The 22,910-nt window shown below is 37.9% G+C and overlaps 2 protein-coding genes across 8 annotated transcripts in view; one reads left to right on the top strand and one right to left on the bottom strand.

The window, feature by feature from the left end:
• The window catches only part of OXR1 (oxidation resistance 1), a 263,034-nt gene extending 254,677 nt beyond the window's left edge, over window positions 1-8,357 (top strand). For all 7 annotated transcript variants that reach the window (XM_064646795.1, XM_064646771.1, XM_064646787.1 and 4 more), the window contains 3 exons: window positions 4,842-4,937; window positions 5,518-5,591; window positions 6,349-8,357. In XM_064646795.1, the coding sequence (XP_064502865.1) occupies window positions 4,842-4,937; window positions 5,518-5,591; window positions 6,349-6,484 (306 nt within the window). In that variant the 3' untranslated portion in view covers window positions 6,485-8,357. The remainder of the gene's footprint in view (window positions 1-4,841; window positions 4,938-5,517; window positions 5,592-6,348) is intronic.
• Window positions 8,358-13,198: 4,841 nt separating this feature from the next.
• Window positions 13,199-20,595, bottom strand: ABRA (actin binding Rho activating protein). Its single transcript, XM_064646839.1, has 2 exons — window positions 19,756-20,595; window positions 13,199-14,783 (listed from the first exon to the last, which is right to left on the bottom strand). The coding sequence occupies exons 1-2, from the start codon at window positions 20,493-20,495 to the stop codon at window positions 14,306-14,308; spliced, it is 1,218 nt and encodes a 405-aa protein (XP_064502909.1). The 5' UTR covers window positions 20,496-20,595; the 3' UTR covers window positions 13,199-14,305.
• Between the last annotated feature and the right edge of the window lie 2,315 nt (window positions 20,596-22,910).

Below are 22,910 nucleotides of genomic sequence, written 5' to 3'. Positions count from 1 at the left end.
AGGGGCTCTGAAAACTGTAAATGAAGGGTATGTTTTCTTATTCAAGTCACAACTTCATTTTTTCCTTGTTTCATGCCTCAGGGGTCTCTTAACAAGAAAAATCCCTTCTAAATTTCTGCTAGTAGAGCAGAAAGCTCTCTTTCTGCTCTTTCCCAGAAGTTCTTTAAAAAGGAGTTTTTTCTTCATTTACTTCTTAATCTTGAAGATAAAAACTATTGAATAAATTTGACATATCTCAACGTACTCATCAGCCTCTTAAATGGTAGCTTCTCCAATTCCCTTATTTAGCTTCTTAAGATAAATTAGTAAGATACCTGCTTCCTAGTACCTGATTATCTGGCCTAAAAAGAAAATGTCCCTTGTCTGATAGGGGTGTCTTTCCACCCCTATGTAGTATTGTTCTGTTGCTGAAAGTATTCATATAATCTTCTACATACGAGTACCTCAGCTTACATGTTCAAAAAGTGTCATGGCTGCCCAGTCAAAACAGGGAGTTTATAGACATGTCATAACTTTTTTTTTTTTAATGAAACAAACCTTGATGAATCTTATCTTACAGTCTCATACCTAGGAATGTGTATGAAAGTATTCCTTGGACTTTTGGGTCCAGTAGCCACTGAACTTATATTTCACAGTGTATGCCAAATCTTACCTCAGTTCCTGTCAAGAGTGTAGGACATCCATGTCTATTTAGTAAGCAGAATGGTTTAGGCAACTTTTATGTGCTCATTCCTTTGACAGTGCAGTGAGAGTGGTGTTTTCAGTAGTTCTATCTCATGCTGTTTTTGCAAAGTGTGTTTGCATTTGATGGCAGAAAACAAATTTACACTATCTTTCTTTCTGTTCAAAACCTATCGAAATTTAGCATAGTCTTTCTTCTCTTCACGTAAAGATCTACAGTCATGAAGAATAAGATATTGGAAGCATACTGTGCCCTTTGGTAATTAGGATAATTAATCTGTCTAAGATTTTTTTGAAAGAGGTCAATTTATCTTTAATATCTTGTATCTTCCTCGCAGATAGTCCTATAAAACTGCTTTCCATGACTGAAAAAGAATCTGAGTACTTTTTTATAGCAGAATTTGTCCAGAAATATTTCACTAGCAGTATGCTAACATAAATACTATTATTCCCTGTCAGAATGTGTTTTAAGAGAACAGGTGTTTATTCATATCCTGTGCTCCAAGATCACCAATGTTTTTCTAAGCTATCTAGTTCAGAGAAGATCCCAAATGAGATTCAGCCTTTTTGAAGAATGACAAAATTATGACAAGGTAGTTTCTTGACATTTGCTGAACTTACCTCATCAGTCTTCTTTAGCATTCTTTGTTCTGCCCACTCTGTAGCTTCTATGTTAATGAAAGATACTGGTTTTGTCATATCTTTGGCTGAAGTACTTTTCTTTTAAACTAGAATTAATTTATTTCCTAGACTGCTTCCTCTGAGGCACTGTTCTTTGTTTATGAAGATTCCTTATTTTTCTTATGTTGATAATAGGTTAAGTAAGAGCAAGTGTACCTTGTAACTTTTCGTACTATGTTTCATTAAAGGCTGCTAAGCCTCACCCTATACTCCAGAATCTTCTCCAGTCTTGATTTCTTTTTCAAATCTATTCACAATTTTAATTAAACAGCTATTTTTTAAAAAAAATCCAGCCAAAACACTGAATTTTCACAAATTAAAGCTTTAACTATTAAAAAGCTGAACATTGCCTAGTTGGAATTTAGAATCTTAAAGCCACCTAAATTGCCTGCTCCAGTCAGTTCTTGGAGATCCTCTAATAAAGGTGTCCATAAAATCTATAGATACCTCATTACAATAGTTTTGGACTGTGTCTATCTATTGGTATGTGCTTCTGTTAGTGAAGACACTGAGATCTGGTGTCTACCCTGACAGCTATTTAAAAAGAAATTGGCACTTAATTCCTGAACATGAGTCCCTAAACAAGTGGTGGTTTAGAAGTGGAATTAATGCAGTTAATCACCCCAAGGACTGTCTAGTTTGATAATAAGTTGTTCTTCAGATTTTATTGTATACACTGCAGAAGTGTCAGACATGGAGCCTAGAATTTGGGAATTTTAGTTATCCGCCCTAGTATCTAGCCACAACAATCTGATCTCATAGAGAAATCCTATAAACATCACTTCTCAAGAACTAAAATAACCGGTGGGAAGCAAATTGCTCTTTTTCTCCAAAGTTTTATCTTTTATTGTTACTTAGAGCAACAGTGTGATCTTTCAAGACTCAGTTTGAAGCATAGAGAGGGTGTAGAATCCTGATTCCTGGAGGTACTCGAAACTGAACTGGGCAAGACTGAATCAACCTAATTAAAGCTTTATAATTGGTCCTCCATTGAGTAGGAAACTATGAGAGACCCTGTGAGGTTCTTTATAGCATAGTTTATTCCATAATTAGAAATAAAGCTTCAGAGGCTCTTGAGTAAAATATGCAAGAGTTTCTCTATAATTAGAATGTACTAGTTTTGTGTTTTACTGATTATACAAATAACAGTCCTGAGATGATCAGAGGCAAACATCGGAATAAGTGTTGTGTGAAAAGCTCATACCTGTGTAGAGGCTGAACTGAGATCGTTTAGGTTTGGCACAACTCTGTTATTTTAATGAAAGGTTATTTCCTCTCAAGGAATATAAATTGTTAATGAAACATTACACTTATTTTATCTTTTTTACTTATACTTACTTACTAGATGTAGTGTCAACCCTGAGGGCTGAAGTAAGACATGTCTTAACTACCTGAATGTAGCTTAGCTACCATAGCTGCTACAGAGCTATTCAAAGAATGACTTGAGCTGTTAAAAGAAGTTAGGATACAGAGACTCAGATGAGGACTAAGAAATAATTTGAAGGGTTCAGTGACTTCCTATTGCTGGAAAATATTCATGTAGTTATTTAAACATGGAATTTTACTTAGTAGCCGATTTTATGTTCATTGATCAAACTTTCTTAATTTGAATTTAGTATGGATTTCTACACTAAAAGATGTTCTATTTAAGTTCAATTATCTGCATACAGTAAGTACAGTCTAAGGTCATGTGGTGGGCTGACCTTGGCTGGATGCCAGGTGCCCACCAAGTTGCTTTATTGCTCCCCTGCCCAGCCGAATAGGGGAGAGAGAATAAGATGGAAAACAACTCATAGGCTGAGAAAATATTTGAGAGAGAAAAGCTAACACCCAGTTTTCTGAAGTCTAGTCTACTGCCCAGATGCAATTATAAGTTCTTTCTGACTCTTTCATCCTTAATTTTTAACCTTAACAGTTACAGGTAGTGGAACAGGTAGTAAAGATCAGCTAAAAATGAAATACTGTCTTAAAATTCAAATTCCCATGAGACCATCTAACCAGTAATGGGTAAAAAAAAAGTATAGAAAGCTGTAGGTCTTGATAACACTTGATGTCTTGATAACATCTCAAGCCTACCTTATATAAAAAATACACAGGAAAAAGGAAACCTTCTGGAACAATCAATTCACTTATTTTGGTCTGATTTCTCCAGAAAGCAAGAATGTAATAGTTTCTTTCTCTTTCAAGCCTGTTCTTGACATTGAGACTGTGGGATAATAGAGAAATATATTGCCAGTGTTTGATTCTAGATGTTGAATGAAATAGATGTCTCTGAAAAAAAAAGTTTGGGCTCATTTTCCTGTAACCTCACATTAAAACAAGAGTACAGAAACTTGTACCTCAGTTCATGGATCTTCAAGATTTTAGACTGAATTTGCTGTTTAACAGCTGAAACTGATACAGGTCTCTGAAAAGTGAGCACCTTTAGCTGACTGTGATAGTTTACTTCATCACCTTGTTGAGTAAGTTTAAAAATTCTTCCAGAGAATCATATTTTTAGAGTATAAATATTGGTCAAATGTATACTTAAAGGTAATTCTCTTGACTGAAGTAAAGGAAAAATTTTGTGTTGTGACAAGGAACTTGTCAGTGTAGTGATACTTCGTTCTTAAAGATAATATAAAGAAATAAAGTATTAGTAATAATGTGAGGAAGCTTCTGTAAGTGTTGTGCCTTTAAGGAAGTTCGGTATGTAAGTCCTACCTTTTGTCTGGTCTGTAACAATCAAGTCTTAGCAGTGACTTCTAAAATGTACAGTACATCAAATACCTGCTATTGCAAGAGATTAATTCTTGAATTCAACAAAATGTGAGCACATGCTGGCTCATGTCCAGTCTTTCATCTGCAAGATGGAAGTTGTCTGCTGCAGGACTGCTCTCAAGTGAGTCCATCTCCAAGTCTGTACTTAAGTTTGGAATTGCCCTGACCCAGGTACAGGACCTTTCACTTGAACTTGCTGAACTTCATGAGGTGCACATGGGCCCAGTTCTCAAGTTCGTCCAGGTCCCTCTGGATGGCATCCTGTCCTCCTGTTAAAATCTGTCTCTGTTGTAAGACAGGGTAACCGGTGCTTACCTGTTACTTGGATTGGAATGAATAAATTACATGAAAAATAACAGTTACAGCTGGGAACTTGCTGAAAATGGCTTAGGTCAAGTGGAATAGGAGTTGTCTAAGAAATTTTAAATACGTATAGATTCTACCTGAGAGTTTTCTGAGTTTAGTTTTTATCCATTAGTGTGGGGTTTTTTCTTGCTCTGTTCACTTTTTATTGAGAAAGTCCTCTTACCTTTTTATTGTACCACAAAGCACTGTACCATATCTCAATACACTCAGAACCATGATAACAGTGTAAGGCTCATCCTCAAGTGAATTTCAACATTTACAATCTAATTTGCTTATCTTGCTATTATTAGAGATCCTCAGATGGTGTGTAGTTTCTCTGAAGTTTCTCTTGCTCTTATGTGTTTTTGCTACAGGTTTTTGGTGCACTAGCATCTGAACCATTTAAAGTGAGTGATGGCTTTTATGGCACTGGGGAGACATTTATGTTCACTTTTTCTCCAGATTTTGAGGTAAGTAGTAATAACTTTGGGTGCTCTTACTCTCCTTCCCTCCTGCCATGTGCATTATCCTAAAATACTTACAGAACAAATCTAACAGTAAATCTGAAAAATACTATTGAGTTGGCCAAAAAAAGTCGTCATACTAGTTTGTCCCTTATGGACAAAGTAAATTGGTAGTGTTTGCATAGTGAAAACATGCTTAACCTGACTCTTTCATTGTACTGAAGATTTCTGTGCTATTCTAAATTCATCCAGGTATCTATCTGAAAATTAACAAACTGCATCCTTTTAAAGGGCATATCATCTAGCCTAAGCATATTTTCTTGGTATTTTTCATTCTGTAGAAGTTTCAATGCTCAAAGATGGCCTGTTTGAAATGGTCCTATTTTAATTACTGTAAAATCTAAGGGAATTTTTATCTGCAAATATCTGTTCCCTGAATTTTCTGTGTAAGCTTGATAACTTCATTAAACTGGCCTCTAGCCACCCATAGTCTGTCTTTACTGATACTTGGTTTCCCTTCCACCCAAACAAAAAGTTCAGATATTTTTACTTACTAGTCTGTTTTGTTTTTTGGGTTTTTTCTTAGGTTTTCAAATGGACAGGAGACAACATGTTCTTTATTAAAGGAGACATGGACTCCCTTGCTTTTGGTGGAGGAGGGTAAGTTATAATTAGTCTGTTAAACGTGTTTGTTTGAACACCTTTGAGGAGGAAAAATTGGAGTTTATTTCAGTTTGATAGCTCAGGACTCAATAGTTACCAGCCAAGAAAGCTTTAGTTTGTCAGGTGTTCGGCTTCTGATGTTGAGGAAACTTAAACAGGAAGGTTTGTCTTAAGCATAGTGTGGTGTAAAGTTTCAGCCCTGCAAGATTATGATGCCTTCCATGCTCAACTTGCATGTGTTTATTACTCTATTCAGAATGGACACAAGATATTGTGATTCTGAAAGTATGTAAATGTGAAAATTACGCATCACTAGAAGAGGGCAGAATTGAAACTGAGCTGTCCCCAATACATGCCAGTGTCATCAAAAATTATACATTGTCTCACCCCGTTTTCCCCTCCCTGCCCCCCCAGGTGCCTAAGCTTCTGGGATGTTTCCCCTTTTTTTAATCAACATTCTCTCATATAATAAGAGTACTATTATATCTTCTTAATAAAAGTGGAGGAGGCTGAAAACTGAGGAATTTTAGGTAGCTTTCTTATTTCAGAATATCTGAAAAAGGATATTCCCAAATTAATAGTAAACAGTGAAATAGTGGAAAAAAACCCCAAATTTGTCAACAGCAATGAGGTACTTGTGTTAAAAACTAGTTCTTTAATTCCTTCTTATTCCTGAATTTTGAATGAAAATTACATTGATAGGTTTAATGCTTACTTCCTCAGTCTTTGATTAACTACACTGTCTGTCTTGCAGAGGAGAGTTTGCTCTTTGGCTCGATGGTGATCTCTACCATGGAAGAAGTCATTCATGTAAAACATTTGGGAATCACACACTTTCTAAGCGAGAAGACTTCATTATTCAAGACATAGAAATATGGGCTTTTGAATGAGTATTTAACTATTTCTACAGGTTCTTGTCCCAAACCTGACATGAATCAGTGCAGCTTAAAAATCCCTAGGAGCAATATAATGCATTTTACTTCTGATTTTTTTTCAAAGTTTTTAGTGTGGCCATTAGTTATTATTTTTAAATACCAGACTTTTTTCATGCTCTCACATCTGTAATATACTGTCATACTTTTTCTAAGCTGTAGACAATTTTACAAAATATTGACCATCCAGACTAAAAATTAACATTAGTAACTTTGAGCCTTGCAGTCTGTAAAATTCTTATCCATATTACAGTTGCCTCCCAGGTTTCCCACACACACCTCTCTGCAATCCTGCTAGGGGGCTGCTTCATTGAATATAGTTTATTATTTTTGTATTCAAATTATGTCTATGAATGAAGTTGCCCTCTCTGAACCTCTAAGAAAGCTGCGTGTGGGTATTTGGCAGCAGCACTGCAGGGATTGGTTCAGGCCAACAATGGGTTATTCATGGTGCCACAAATGGATGAGAAGCTGAGCATTCCTTCTTAACATGTCCCAGTACACACGTGGTGAAGTTAGAAGATATCCAAAGTCAACAGTGCCACTCGTCTTGTTTATTGTTCATGTTTAGAAACAAGTCAGTTAATAGGTGTTCTAGCTGCATGCTGATTGTATTTAAAGAGTGTTTTGCACATGCTGTTAATGATCTGCAGGTTTGGGACAAATACTGACAGTACTGAGCTACATGGCAAGGACTCATAAAATGGCAAGAGAATGTAAGAATATGATAATTCCACAAAATTAAAAGGCTAAAGCAAGAAAAACTCAGTGAATAATTTGTAGCTATAGTAGGGCATTAAAAGTACAGAAGCAGATGCATCTTTCTTCAACATAAAGTGTCAATATATACTGTTATACTGTTGTAGCCGTGTAGCACATCAGCTCCAAGAATATAGCTTATTCCTGTCCAAAGAAAAAAATATTGTGATGTTTTTGAGTGGGTCTATGTTGTAAATTTACAATTAGCACCAGCTCTGATTAAAATGACATAATGTATTATAGGTAGACAATATTGTAATTCAGTAGACTCGTGGAATATGCAAACTTACTGTCATGTGACCTCAAAAGAAAAATGACAGGCTAGAATACAGTTCCAGTAGCTCTTGTCCACTTTTGTAGGAAAACTGATAAGCCAATGTGGCAATAACAGCTCAACAAAACTGTTTGTTTCAAAGCTTTTATTCTATGTTCTGCAAAAAAACAAAACAAAAAAAAGAACAAAAAAATTGCTGTTAAGTGTGACAGTGACTGACTTTGTGCTGAAATTTCAGCTATTTCAGATAAACATTGTATATTATCTTGTAAATTAATGTTTAAAGTAGTTTTGTTATTATAGAAAAGTGTTGATTGACGGGTTGCTTATAGCACTTTAAATTATTCTAGAAATGGAATAAAAGCCAAATGGGTTGGCTTAAGTAGATGTAGTTGTATATTATTTCAAAATATTTACATCTCTGGAAAGTTAAAAAAACCCAACTTATTCGAAGACAGCTTACTGCTATGGTAATGAGAAAGGGCAGATGTTTCATCTATAATATGCTAATGCTCAATATGAATAGAAAAACAGGGCTTTGTTTCCTGTCTCTATGTATAGCTCTTTATCCTTATTAGAACTTAGTACAATGTGTAGAGTAAATGTTTACAAAATAAGGAACTGTAAATAAATTGAAATGGCTTTTCTCCCCTTTGGTCTTCCACAGCAGTATTATTGTCTTTGTGGAGTTACGACTGATTATTACAACAACAAAAAAATAAATCCTGTAATGGATTTTAACTACTATAAGCTCACAGTGATGTATAGCAAATAAATCTAAATATACGTAAGAATAAACTTGAGTTGGAGTTTATTTAGAAGTTGGAGTTTACCTAGAAGCACAAATGCATTTTTTTCTTGCTGTTCATTTAATAACTGAATAAGTAGGATGCCTTTGCTTATCCTTTATGATTTTCTTTTAAAGCCCAGTGGGAAGCAATGAGAGTGCTATATACTGTCTTCAGCCACTTTTAAGAGAGAGGGGAAAAAAATGCCTCAGATCATCCTTGCTGACAAAACCCATTAATTCAAGTGCTTAGTCTATCCTAAGCTCATATTGCAAATAAACCTATTTCAGATTTTCTTAGACTGATGTGAAGAATTTTATAAAGAATTATACTTTGAAGAATTAAATGAAAGCACAGAAAAATCTTCAGTAGCTGAATGTCTCCAAGTCTTCGACCACTCTTGGAAAGGCACAAGGGAAGAAAAAAAGTGGAAATCAAGAGTAGTGTATAGTTAGCAGTACAGTAGCAATCATGCTTATAAAATACTAAATTAGTTAAGGAATAGAAGGGCATTCGACTTAGTGACCATGATAACACTTAGTGATGTGACTACCTGTGTAAAGGATCTCTAGGGAGTAATGCATGTCTGCTAATGAAAGACCATGGATTTTATTAACCAGAAATGTAGTTAACTTTTGTCCAATGCATATAAAGGATAGTCTAGGTGAGATCAAAGGCAGTGTCTTGATGTACCTCCTGCCTTCAATTCAATATGAGTTTTCTGGCAAGGTTTGCTTCTGTGGTTGTAAAGAGTTGGGGTTTGACATACATTGAAGGCTTATGAGATTCATTTTCGGGAGTTCAATGCCAGAAGACTGTCTCAGCATACAGCTCTTGGATGGATTCATAGAGTAATTTGATGTTTTGCTTGGATACCTGGGATTCTTACCGTATCATCTTTTGGCTCTAAATCCTATATATGTTATTTACAGCTTTTGTGTAATCTGCAAAAGGTCACATATGGCTTGTGCTTGCCTCCTCCTGCTTACCTGTATATATTGCATTTGAGTTTTATTTTTTTTGGTACAGGAATTAGCATGTCTGCGTGAAATCCACTCTTTGAAGACGAGTAAAAACATTGACTACTTCAACTTCAAATAAAACAAATATTAATCTTGTATTCCTCATTCAGCACTTGTATCCTACTTTTATGTTCTTCCTTTGTAAATGAACAGATGTCATCAGGGTATTTTACTGTTAACACAGCAGTAGGGAGCTCAGTTAAGGGAACAAACCTCTACTCTTTCTTCACTTTGGAGTACATGCTACTGCAATGAAATAGAGTACTAGAATAGAGTGAGGGAGAGTCCAGCTGAGTGCATGGTGTGCCCTTGGTATAGTACCTGCAAACCAAAGTGGTCCTGCTGGCTGTCTCACTGCAGAGTTGCCAATGGCAGCTCTGCTTTCTGCTGTTCTGCTTGTCTGACAAGCTTTGTCATCCTTGTTGGTCTTCTGTTGTAGCAGTTACACTGCTCGTAGTACACATGCAGTTGAATACTAAGCTACTTTTAGTGTGCCCTGCGGTGTCAGGAAGTGGCTTTAGCTGAGATGTTGGTGTGGTGCAATGTATACACAGCAGTCGAAATGGCTGTGGGAACAGGGCTTGCCAGTATTTGTTCTGTGATTAGTGATGATTGAGCATATCACCACAAATGTTACACTCTCCACTACAGCTAATTTTATTTCAGTAGCCTTTCCCTGTTTTAAAAATGAGTTATAATACTGAACTCAGGCTGTACAGAAACATTTTTAAAGAAGGAATTGTTGCTGTGGAATAGGAAGCTGATTTCTACTACTGGGTGGTATACACATCTGCTCGCTTCAAGCCACTGCAGCAAATGTGGTAAGACTTGAAAAAATAAAGTGTAAAAGTCAAATTTATTTCTTCTGATACAAATTCTGTGCTGTCACTTAAACATGAAAACTACATTCAGAATATGAAAAATGTACTTCAGTTCCTGCAAAAGAAGAGATTAGTTTTTCAATACCAAGTAAACTACACAACCCTCACAAAAGCAACACTCTCCTCAGAGAGGAAAGTGGGGGAGATATGTTTCAAATACAACATTTGGAGGGTGAATACAGTATTTAAGAAAATAACGTGCAACTCTAAGCAACTGTGAGAGTAAGTGTTGCACACTCGTCTCAGAGTTTAAGGCTTTTATATTTGAAGCAAGTCAGAACTAGGAAAGCAGGTCTTGAATAAAAATTTACAGAGACTGCTTTAATCAAGAAGGATTTGACCTTTACCATCTTTCTGCTTAGAACATTTAAATTTGGCAGAGGTGCTAGTTTCACAGAAATGTAACACAGTATACTAGGAGAGTTAGAGTGGGTAGTTCATGGAGTGCTTTTGTTCAGTTGTTTTTAATGGATTCAGATTTATTTTCTCCTACTTTCTGTGGATATGAAATGCTGAAATTCAAGGAGTGCCACTGGTCTGTTCTGTTGCTGAATTTGTTTGAATAAAAGTTACAGGCTTTCAGTTCTCTCTGCTATGTTCCATAAAGGAGAAAACAGGAAGGTTCCTTATCTCTTCTGTCACTGAATTACATACAGTTTGACTGAGAAGTTTGCTGTGCAGCTTAGTCTGTCCTTGCCTGTCTTGCCCCCAGTACTACTGGAGGCATTATATGGAACTGTTAAAGCAGAGTCTTGGCCCCAGTGACTTCTGGTGGTTGTACAGGAGTACATATGCCAATAATCAATTGCTTGCAAATGCTTAAGTGAATGACTTTTATGAATTTCAGTAGGTGCAGATGTAGCTAAATTTCAGATGTTAGGACTGGATCAGGAGCAATTGTTGCCTCTAAAGTAGATACTTAACTTGCCCTAATGAACCTGGAGGAAGATGGTTTTGTTTGAGAATGCCAGCAGTTTATTCAGTCCATGTTGGGTGTCTGCCTCCCTGCATTTTAAGGGGCAGGAGCAAGAAAATGCCAGCACTAAATCTGCTGGTGATCCAGTCAACCCAGCCTTTTTTGTCAGTAGGTTGACATCCAATCCTTAAGGGGAAGGAAGCACACAAGATTCGTAGATGCTCATGGTCAAGAGGAACAACAGTCAGGGGTCTGCAAAAACTCAGAAAGTTTTATTAGTAAATTACACAGGTGGCATGGAAATTGGTGTGTTAGTACCTGACCTACTATATAAGCACATGGCAATCGGTTTTAGATAAAGGGTAAGATGAAGAGACAAGGAAAGAAAAGAAAGAGTAAGAGACCACCAGCATTCCAGTGTTGGTCCAGCTCATAGGATGTCCTGAGGCACACAGCCAGTCTTGGTGGGGTTACTCTTTTATATGTAGGTTTTCCCTCCCCTGAAGATAGTGACTACCTTTCTATGCAAATTAGTTATCATGTGCAGTCCGTTCTTTCAGATATGAGGAATTTTCTTTATTTCCAGAAGCAGGTTGGAGGGTCTTTGGTTGTCTTGATCCCCCCCTACAGTCTATGCTCACTTCTCAGCCTCATTCCTGCCGTTGCATTGCACTACTGTGCTTATCTCCAGGAACTAGAACTAAGATGTTTGTCCTAGAAAAGTACTACCCTACCTCCACGTGGCCCCCTTCTTAAGCCACATCTTGTTCTTTCCTATTGGAGTTTTATTACTGACAATCCTTGGTTGACTTCACAGCTGTCTGGCTATAAGTGTTTGGCACATACACATTAGCCCCTTCTGGGATTCTGCAGTAGGCATGCAATGAGGCAGAGATGGCTCTCTGTTGGCAACAATTTCTGCCTTCCTTTCATGTAATGATTTCTTCGTTAGAGGCAATGCTCGGGGAATAGATAAAGCAGAAGAGGCACTCCATACTTCCATATTTTTATCGAACAGGTAGGAAGAAATGGAAAAAACATCAGAGTAAATTAAGTTTCTACAGGCTACTTCATTGGCTCAAGACCTAAGCAAGGAAGGTTTTTTTGATTCCTACTTCAGCAGGACTAGTTGTACTCCAGATGTTTCCCTGCAGGTGAGTGGTAGGTGGCATAGACTTTGTATCAACGCGCAAGCTCTTATTATATGCTGTGCATAATATTGAAATGCACCACTTACTGGTATGCTACAGTGTTTCAGTACAAAAATATATCTTGCTGACTGTGTTGGGTGGGTGAATGAAAGCAGATGTGCTTGATTCCTCATACAGTGATGAGGTGCTCTTGGGGTTTAAGTCACACGTGAACATAACACTGAAACACCAGTGGTGAGCTGTACATCTGCTGTGTTTTCCTGTGGTGGATGAGAGTTCTCATGAGCAGAAATATGTAATTCACTTAACACTTAATGTGTCTTTAGTGTGTCTTCTTTGTACAGGTTTTTTTTAATAAGGACTTTCCATGTACCCTGAAATCTTTTTCTAGATCTTTGGACAGAGAAACCTTCACAGGGAAACATTTTAACAGCCTGTGAAAAGATAATGCACTTATATTTTGAAAAAAAGTTATTGATATTTTACTTCACAGAATATACACACAGTTATTTTCAAGTGTGTGGGACAATAACCAAGAAATTATTAAGGGTTTTATTTATAGTTCATGTATTCTTTTGACAATAAAATTTCATCAAGACAATTTAGACAACTGTGAAGGTCATTATATAAAGATGTAAAAATAAGTTAAAAGTATGCAGGTAAAAATTATTATATGTAAGTATTACACTTTGAGGTCAGTTTTGTAGGTCAGCTTGAGTAGTTTAAGAGATCTCAAGAAAACATTGCTAAGTATGTTCCATTGAGTCCATCTTACAATTAATTCTTTCTTCCTTAGAGTCACAACATATAACTGTGCCTAAAATATTAATGATTTACACAGACTTACAATAGACGTAGTGATACAAGAACTGACTACTAACTTATTAAATATTTGATTTATTTGTACATTGTAGTATCAAACTGGAGTGCTGTACTCCTAATATGACAGCAATATTTGGGTTATCAGAGAGAAAAGATGTTCATACAACTTCTAAGACAATATTTGCTCTTTCAGTGTGAAAGAATTTTATGGGGAAAAAACCACTTCTTTGTCATTATGCAAATTACTGGCCCAGGCATCTTGCTCTGAAACATGCTTTTCATGTGAAGCACACACATTTTTACCAGCTATTTTTACAGTAGTAAACAGTGATCTCTATAATCCAGTAATTATTAAAGACCTTACAGAGGTCTCAGATTTCTGAATAATACAAACAATTTTAAGACCTAGAAGTATGACTTCAATAGCATTTACTCCTGTTCAGCATCATCTGGACTGAAATACATTATTTCAGTGACATTGGAACAGCAAATTCTGTAAATTTAGGCCAGTGTTTCTGTGTAATATGAAACAACATTTCCTCAAAGTTATGAACATGGTTTATCTTTTCTCACAGAGGTACATTTCAGAGGAAGATAGTGATGTTAGTCACTTTTTTGCTATACACAAAAGTACAAGTACCTGACTGATTTTTATGTTATACTATTTTCCCCTGTTTATAAGAACTGTAGCAACATAGATAATCAGATGACATTGCACAATGTTGCACAGAAGGCGTTTTTTAAGTGTCTATCTAGTGAAAACATTTTTATTCATTACATTCCAACATTCATAACTCCAAATATGAAACAACCTAATAAATTAGTTATATAAATACAATAAGTATATAAAACCCCGTTTATAAAAAGAAGGATTTTGTATGTGATATGTAAGAGAAATCTGTGTCAGTAGTTGTCAAGATAATACTGCAGTAGTAGTTGCATATCCTGCTTGTAAAACAAATGTGATACCCTTATTCTGTATTCAAATAAAATAATTTTATAGGTATTTAAATTAATTAATTAGGAAATGCATGTACAAGATCACTTTCACAGATCAAAAACTTGTCCTGAGTTTATATTGTCATTCAGCTACTGATCTGGCATGTGCAAATGCTAATAGCAAGGGAGAAGGGGAGAAAAGTTTTCCAAAAATTGTTCTGGTTTGCTTATTTTAATAAAGTAATTATGACATTATCATCCCTTCCTTGCCATAACATTTCTCCCTCAAAGTCCACCAGCCCATGTTTCCTGGCTCTCATCAGAATTCCAACAACCTTATCTGAAATACGAACATATCTCTCAAAGAGTTCCCCAAAAGTAACTTGGATCTTGCCATCAGGCCGTGGCCTAGCCATTGATTCGATGATGAAGCACATGTCCCTGATCTCCCGATGGATATGGGCCTCGGCTCTCTTGGCTCTTTCAGCGGTTTTGGTTCCTTCCTTTGGACGGCCATATCCTTCATCTCCTTTGTGCAGGCGCGTGGACATGGCCAGCTCGTGATCAAATCCCTCGCTGAAGGGGTTCAGCTTCTGCGTTATGATGTGCTGGTCGGCCCATTCCTGCCACTTGTCCTTCAGGCTGTGAACGGCGCTGTCTTTCCTGCGGGAGTTGGCTCGGGCCTCTTCGCTCAGTTTGCTTGTGCTGAAAGAAACACAAAAGGGCATTTGAGCTTTGGATCTCATAGTTTAATGGCTCAGTTCTGCTATTGATCTCTGCTGTTAACTGGTTACTGTGGTTTTGCAGACAAGATGGGAGCCACCAGGTGGCACGAGTTCACCACTTCTAACTTAATTCTTTGGAGGCTGTTAGTCTGTGCTCAGTTTGCACTCAAATGCAAATTCGCAGACCATAGCTTTATCCCGTCTATAAAACTACCCTCCAGCCCAGATTTGAGCCCATTTTGACAAACTTTATCCCAAATGCCTTAATTCTGTATGGGACAAAACAGTATTTGCTAATTACCCACACTTTCTGTACTTTTGGTTAGTCACACAGCTCCCCTTTTCTGTGTGCCTACCTAAGCCTGAAATCTGCCCCCCACCCCGAGGTTAGAGATGGCAATAACTCTAAGTGTATGGTCTAGGTCCTCCACTATTCTTGCCCGAAAAACAGAAAGTAGGGTCTAGAAAAATCTCTCCTCTGTAATAGATGTCAATAACTGTAGGAACAACAACAAGCTAATGGAGTGTGGTAGCTTGGCCTATGATTCTATATTTGAAGTATGGTTCTGAACAAATACTGAAGTCCAAAATTCGCATTCCAATGGGCAGGATAAAAGCCTGAAAGAAACTTAAGGCTACTGAAATCTGTGTCAATGTCAAAGGATGAGGAAAGGCCTTCAGAGGTCTTACTTTTTTGTGTGTGTGTATAGCAACATCATAGTGCTGGATGACTCCAGGCAGACAAGAAGTTGTCTGATACTCTTTCCTCTAGTGACCAATCTCACATATTGTGGGGGAGTTACAGATAGTCTGAGCTGGTCTTTGTGCTCTCCACATCCTGTCATTGCGTCTGTACAGAGCTCAGCTAGGGACTGTGCTGTGGCTGTGCCAAAGTAATTTGTTTTCTAATATTTTTACTCCCCAAAAGGCTGCTTTGAAACCTCCTCAGTAATGTCAGCTGAATATTAACAGTAACACCAGAGAATCAAAATACACTTAAAAAATATTAGAGAGGACTGCAGAGCTGCAGAAAATTCTGTTTCCCTGCTGTTTTGGCATTACTTTGTTTTCTACTAAGCTGGTTGAAAGACAGAATAGGATTCATAGAGATGTCCCCAGTTCAGATCTGTGCACCAGAAAGATGCCAGTACTGGGCAACATTATAATGGTAGAGGAAGAAGTGCAGACGCTTAGTGCCAGGGACAGAGGAACTAATGGAGCTGGATCACTTTATTAGCTATCGAGTTGCCAGGGGAAAAAAACCCTAAATGAATCAAATTTGCCTTGAAGAAGTAATGCCAACAGTCTCAGTGGAGCTGATGAGCAGTTGTCATCGCGGAGGGCTTATCCCTCAGCCACAGCCAGCTGCTCCCTCTTCTCTCTGAGGGCCATGAGCTCTGAGAAAGTCCTAGAATTTCAATTCCCCAGGTTGAGCAGAAAGAAGACAGTGAGATAGCAGGAGGCTGTAAAGTCTTTGTTGCCTGCTTTAATTTAACAGTCTAGAATGTGTTCCCTCCTTTTCCTACTGAAACCTTTCATTTTCTTTTCTAGCAGAATACTATTATGACCTTCCTCATCCAAATCATCTTCTCAGTAGTTGAGAAAACCCTCATCTTATCTGTCCTTTTGCTATTATTGTGCCCCCACGTGGCTTTCAAAAAAACTCACTGTAACTAACTTTTTTTAATGCATTTTCTGATTTAACCATTTCTGATGGCTGAATAGCCATCTTTGCCATTGTTTAGCTTAATGACAAGTTAACACAGTGAATTGTGTACAGGTAGAAGCATTTTTTCATGCTTCTACCCCACCTACGCAAAGGATTGTGGATCCAAAGTGAAGGCTGTGAATGTTAAACCACTGTAAGTGCTTTACCCGTAACAATTAACTAAGTTAACCTGTTAACCAGGATAATCATCCTAAATGCATTCTGACCTTCTAGGAGGATAATATCCATGTTCCGTATTCCCTCTGACTCTTTCTGTAAGACCTTTTTCTCTCTGCCTTTCTAATATTTTGAGTTTCATATCCCTTTTTTTGCAGCCCTTTGGCTCCTAAGCAGGAACAAAATAGTGTTTCCTATGTCAGTAGGAGTTAACAGGCCTTCTACTAAGGAAGCAACCTTATTCCAGTAAATAGTGCAGCTGGAAATAATGAAGGTGCTGATGCAAGGAAAACAAAATACTGGCACTGATGCTTTTTTTCCTGAAACATAGAGAGGAAAATGGGAGATATATTTTAACAACCATGTACTTATGGCCTTTTTGAAGAAGATTAAGCAACATTGAATGGTTCATAAAAGTAGCAGGCTAAAACAATATATTTTGAGTCTATAAAATAAATTTTAAAAAAGAATAATTAAAAAATCCAGTCCTGATAATAGCACTGTAAGAACAGAAAATTATTTTTGTGTCAGATTTTAGTGAAAGAGAGAGATGTAAGTAACATAGATGGTGTTATTTCAATCATTTGCACCTCAGTAAATATAGCTAATCAATGTTTTTCCTACATAGCAGCACTAAAATTAGACATAGAGAAAAGTACAAGAAAAGTTTAACAGAAACTAGATAGTTGGTTTGTTTGTACTATAACGTTCTAAACAGATAAAATTGTTTTAACTGAGGTTATTTATGGATAAGTGTTTTAAATATATCTCTTTTCTACTGTATATGTGAAATCTTTGGTTTGAGGTCCTAACTTCTGTGAAAGGATGGTGCACACAGTCTTCACTAAAAGTGGGGACCACAAACTTTCAAACACTACATTACAGTAGATATTTTTTCACTTTGGCTATTAACCATTTGCTTCTTATTGGAGTTGACCGTTCAGCTATACAGCAAAGCATCATTCTAATCCCATCTGAATAGTTAAAATAGCTGTGTGGGTGCATGTGTTCAGATAGCTGTGCTAAAAAGAACTGTATGGTTGAAATCCATTACTATGATGGTCACAGTTTAATGCTGGTCATGTTAAATGCTCATCAGTAGTGAGGTGTAAAATCCAAGCATTGGGAATGATACAGCCTGCCTGCCTGCCTGCCTGTCTGCAGAGGGATCAAGAAGTCTGTTTTGGCACTTTCATCAGTTTTTCATCATCAGTGCTGATCCCAGTTTTTCATTTCTGAAAAGGCGATTGGGATACGATATGAACATCCTGGCCTTGGTCCTCTGATTCCTGCTGCATTACTCACCCTTTGACCACAGGCTAATGGGTGGGGTGGGGGGGGGGGGGGTTAAAGCCCTGACTTCTTGTCTCAAATTGCTTCCTGCTCAGCTTGCATTTATGCGGGAGATGGACATAGTGTAGAAGCTCCACTATGGGATGGCTCCAGTAGGAACCCATGTCCTGGCACCAGCCTTTTCCCTCCCGCAGGCTTGGGCAGCTGAGCTCTGCTGAGCCCTGCCTCAGTTTCAGTTTCCCCTCCAGATGTCGTCCCTGCCCAGAAAGCCAGCGGGCAACATGTGGGCTGCACCTCAGCCACAGCTCACCACTGGCCTCAGAGGCTGAGCTCCCCTTCGTTGCAATTTTACAGCCAGATGTGAGTTCCACGTCCAAACAGTTCAGGTTCAACCACACGTTCCTTTCTGCTGCCTTTGTTCCATGGCATTACCAAGTCTGTAAAACAGGGCAGTGGAGCACACAGTGTGCTGTGTCTATAACAGCTGCATACAGTTTCCCATCTTGCAGCATTGGACATATGGGTCTTTTATTGTTTTACTAACAAAAGAGAGATGAATTAGTTTGGCATCTGCCTTTTGGCAAATGTGGCCACAGCACGACTGTTTGTAACTGTCTTCTGGGAAGGTAGTTCTCCTGGAGATCTCTGAAAATGGAAACTGGAGAATTTCTACCAAACACTGCTGTTCCTCTGCTTTAATAGGAGACTTCTCAAGAATTGCGTGGTTATGGCTGAACACTACTTGTTTAGCACCTGGGCGCCAAATTTAATGTGTACCTGCTGTTGTGTAGTAAACTTCAAACATAAGACTTACTGAAAGAAGTCTTAGTCAAAACTGTCTAATGCTATGAATTTACTACTTGATTAAAATATTTAAGTAGAACCTATAATAACTCTGTAGGTACGTAACAGATTCTTCTTCCTTTTTCTTCACACAGTTTACAGGTATAAGGAAGGTTCTACTTGCACAACATATTCAATGAATGTACTTTCCTATCCCCTCACCCCACAGTGCAGTGTGCCCAATGAGAGACCTTGATGTTAAAGAATGTATTGATGATTCAAGTGGTTTTTTCGTCAAATGATGTATAGCATACAGCATGATTCAAATCAATCCTGCAGATGTTGAAGCAGGCTGGATGCTTTATAATGTATGTTTGGGGTCCCAGATCCCATGAAAGTTTCCCTTCTTTGAACTGATGAACTCCAAATCTGTTGGAAAGCTTCCAAAATGAAGCATTGAACCCAGCTTTTGATAAGCTGTACTTGGAAGTAATTCATGCAATGTGAATTTTGGACGTTCTCTGCAAATTGCTCCTGAGAATATTTGCAACCTATACTAAGCAAAATAATCAATAAGTATTTGGAAATACTATTTGTCAAATAAATTGCTTTAGACAGCATTTGCTGAAATAAATGAATAGTTGATATTCTGAAATTTGAACTAAAGAAGTAAGAAGGAAGTAGTTATTTTGATGAACCAGTAGATCCAGTGTGAAAATTAAATATAATTAACATTTCCCAAATATAATTTCCTGACTGTGTCTATTATGTATGTAGCACATAAAACCCTAGGCTATAGTCAGAGGTTTTTGACTAACTAATTAAGCACAGAGAGATATGTGAAATGTTTCCTGAATTTTTATTTTTTTTTTTTAATTGAAGAGTTATAGTTTATCTTTAATCACTTCCTACTATTCTCCCCCCTATCTTCCTCATGGAAACCTGTACCTCTCTGCCATTTGTGATAATGTAATAAAGATGCTTTACTTACAGAGATGGTACAGGACGTTTAATCCTCACAGCCGTCACCTCTCGGTCACTGTCTTCCTGCTCAAGTTTTTCTTCTGCCTCCCCATAGCCACTGTCCTGGGCATCCAGGCTGTCATCACGACACTTAAGTAGCAGTTCTTTCTTAGATCCCTCTTTGTCCTCTTGTTCCATATGTTCCCAGCCCTTGGTCAGATCTGATACCACAGTTGAACACTTTCTCCTTATGGTTGGAGATAATTTGCCACTAAGAATTTTGTCAATAGCACTTGATTCTTCTTTGAGCTTGGTCATCTCTGAGCTGCTGTTGTTATTCTCATATCTTTCACTGAGGAGGCTGACACCACCTCCTCGTTCGTAGGCTTTGCTGACAACGGTTTTGGTCACCTCTTTGCTTTTAATGTTGAACATTTTGAGGGCTTCATCTGATTCCCTTGAATTTTTTTCAGCATCTCTTATTGTCACTGAGGATTTTTCATCACCTTTTTCTTGGTCCCTCTTGACAGATGGAATTTGCCATTTTTTGAAGGAACTTTCTTGTACAGGCTGAGCTGATGAGCCTTCTGCAGTAGGGGCCCATCCAGAGGGCTCTTGCTCTTGCTTTACATGGTGGTCAGATGCCCACTGCTGCCAACCTCGCGCCAAGCTGAAGACTTGGCTGGCCATTCGGATCTTGTGGACAGCCCTTTTCACAGGAGCAGCGCTCGGCTTTTCTTCGGGAGCCATGCTGCTGTCTGCTGCCATGCTGGCTTTTCCCCTTCTTATGCTCAGCACCTTCTCAATGGATTTCTTGAAATGAATAATACCCTCCGAAGAGGGCCACACAGATTTAAATAGAAGCAGGAGCAGTTAATGCCCATGGAAAATATGTGAAACACTTCTCACAAAGATATAGTATCCTCAGTGTTGCAAAGGTCTTTTTTTAAAACACAGGGGTTGCATTTCATCACAGCAGATGAATGATGCATGATGTAAACAGGGTGACACAGACTTGTGCTGGAAATACTGGGAAATTAACATCTCCTTTAGTCCCCCCTTTGTGACTGCTGAATTCTCAGTTTGTTGGCAAGGGTCGTGTTCTTCTGGAAATGCAGAACTTGGATTAGAGATCCTGATCAGAGTGACTGAAACTGCTAAATATGAAATACTGTCAGTCCCTAACAAGTTTGAACAGTGTGGAGACTTTTCATTATCACAAATAAATAGTGACTCTTGTCAGGGAGTGTGAAGGCAGAAGCAGGTTATGAATGAGAAATTGTTAGATGCATTTTCTAAAAAGATACTAGGTGATTTCTTCTTACTGCTCATGTGTCCAAGGAAATCCAGGTTTGTTAATTTTTTAAGAGGTATTTATGTGTTCTGTTCCCAGTCATTATCTATTAATGTCTGTCTCTTTAGAACGTACCTTCAGGGGGGTCTGGGAACATTATCGTGTTTGGTGTCAGCACTAAGGAAGAGGGAATCACTATCTCTGGGAATCAAAATAATAAGTCTGACTTGATCAGATGGATGAATGATCTCCTAATTTTAGGATTTTGAAAAAAATAAAGTATAACCTATTTAATTCCTCACTGCTTTTAAGAAAGTTGTGTATAAAACTTCACGTTTACTTATATATTATTTACAACATAATTGTGTTTACCAGGTACAGTATAGAAAAAATCAGTTTTCCTAGGAAACCTAGTGATTTTGTCATTCCAGAGGACTTCCTAGAGTATGTTCATATTTGAATTAGTAAAATTTTTTAGCTAATTGATACATCAATTTTTGCATGACAATAAATGGACATTTTTCTGAGATATGGTCCTATGGTATCTTATTTCTGAGTATAATGTTTCCTAAATAGGAACGGAAAATGGCATTGCTTTTTCAATGCATCATACCTTGCAGATTACAGGATGACCTGTTGCACTTACCATGTGGTGCTTTGAGGCATACTGTTATAACGTCAAGGAATTCTGTTGGCTTTGTTGGTGTTACACCAGAGATAAATATGGACTCTTGGTCCTCTGCCTTTTTATCTTCTCTCTATTAAAAACTGGGCTGTTTGAAGTAGGTCAGATCATATTTAGTTCTTGATTAATGCTATAAGACTACATCATACCTTTGACTTCTATGCAGGATTCCTCATTAATCTGTGGAGTAATTTCCTCTTCAAAACTGATGACACAATGTAAGTTAGTGTTGCTGTTAGATATTTGCTCATACTTTTATTTTAGAAAGAAATGTGTCACCTCTGTATACTGTATAGTGTCAGCTATTGCCAACTGCTTCGTAACTGTGAGGCAGGATTGTGAGGTGGACTGGTACAACTTGATTAAGAAGCATGTGTTACCAAGCACTTATTTTGGGGACATTTTAAGGATCATAATCAGGAATGGGATCTTTTTGTGCTTAAAAAACCCCTCATGTGCATGCCTGCATGCGCACAGGGTGGTGTATGTTCCCTAAAATATAAGGAAGATTAAAGTGAAAGAAGAGAATAATGCACATGAAGAATAGGAGCATTACACCTGTTCATTGTATCATTCCATGTGATTTCTTGACTGTAAGGGTGGCTGAGGTTTTAGGAATGAGCTGAAAGCTAAATACAGATGTAAGGGGTAAGGCCAGGGAAGGACTGCAGTGGAATAAGTGACTGTGAAAGGACAATCTTGGAGGGTAAGGCCAATAGATACCCCTGTTGTAAGGGGGACAGCTCCACCTTCATGTGTTCTGGTTCCTGTTTCTCCTGTTCTTAAAGAGTACTGGCAGTAGACACTCCCCACTGTCTAGGCAATCTATCCCACTGGTTAACTAGCATAAAGGAAACCTTTTCTGAGATTTGACCTCCACCTCCATCACACCACTTTAAGCCTCTGTCAATGCCAAGAACTAACAAATCACTCCCCTTCTGAGGCAGCCTTTCTTTCTGAGGACTCCTGTATTCCTCCTCAATCTTCTGAATGACCCCATGTCTTCCCAACTTTTCTTGTGTTTCTGGGACCCGTGGTCACGCTTTTGTGCTTGCTGGTTTCCCTACATTAGGTCCATACCTTTGTTCAAGTGTGATACCCAAAATGGGGATGGTATTCTAGATCAAGCTTGCCCATAATGCAGAAAAGGAACAAATGTCTCGAATGTGATGCTCCTGATTCATATTCTTCTTGTAATCTCCAA

This window comes from Pseudopipra pipra, chromosome 1, assembly GCF_036250125.1.
Source record: "Pseudopipra pipra isolate bDixPip1 chromosome 1, bDixPip1.hap1, whole genome shotgun sequence".
Classification (NCBI taxonomy): domain Eukaryota; kingdom Metazoa; phylum Chordata; class Aves; order Passeriformes; family Pipridae; genus Pseudopipra; species Pseudopipra pipra.
Note: the sequence above shows the minus strand (reverse complement) of the source record. Positions and strands in the feature narration are given on the sequence as shown.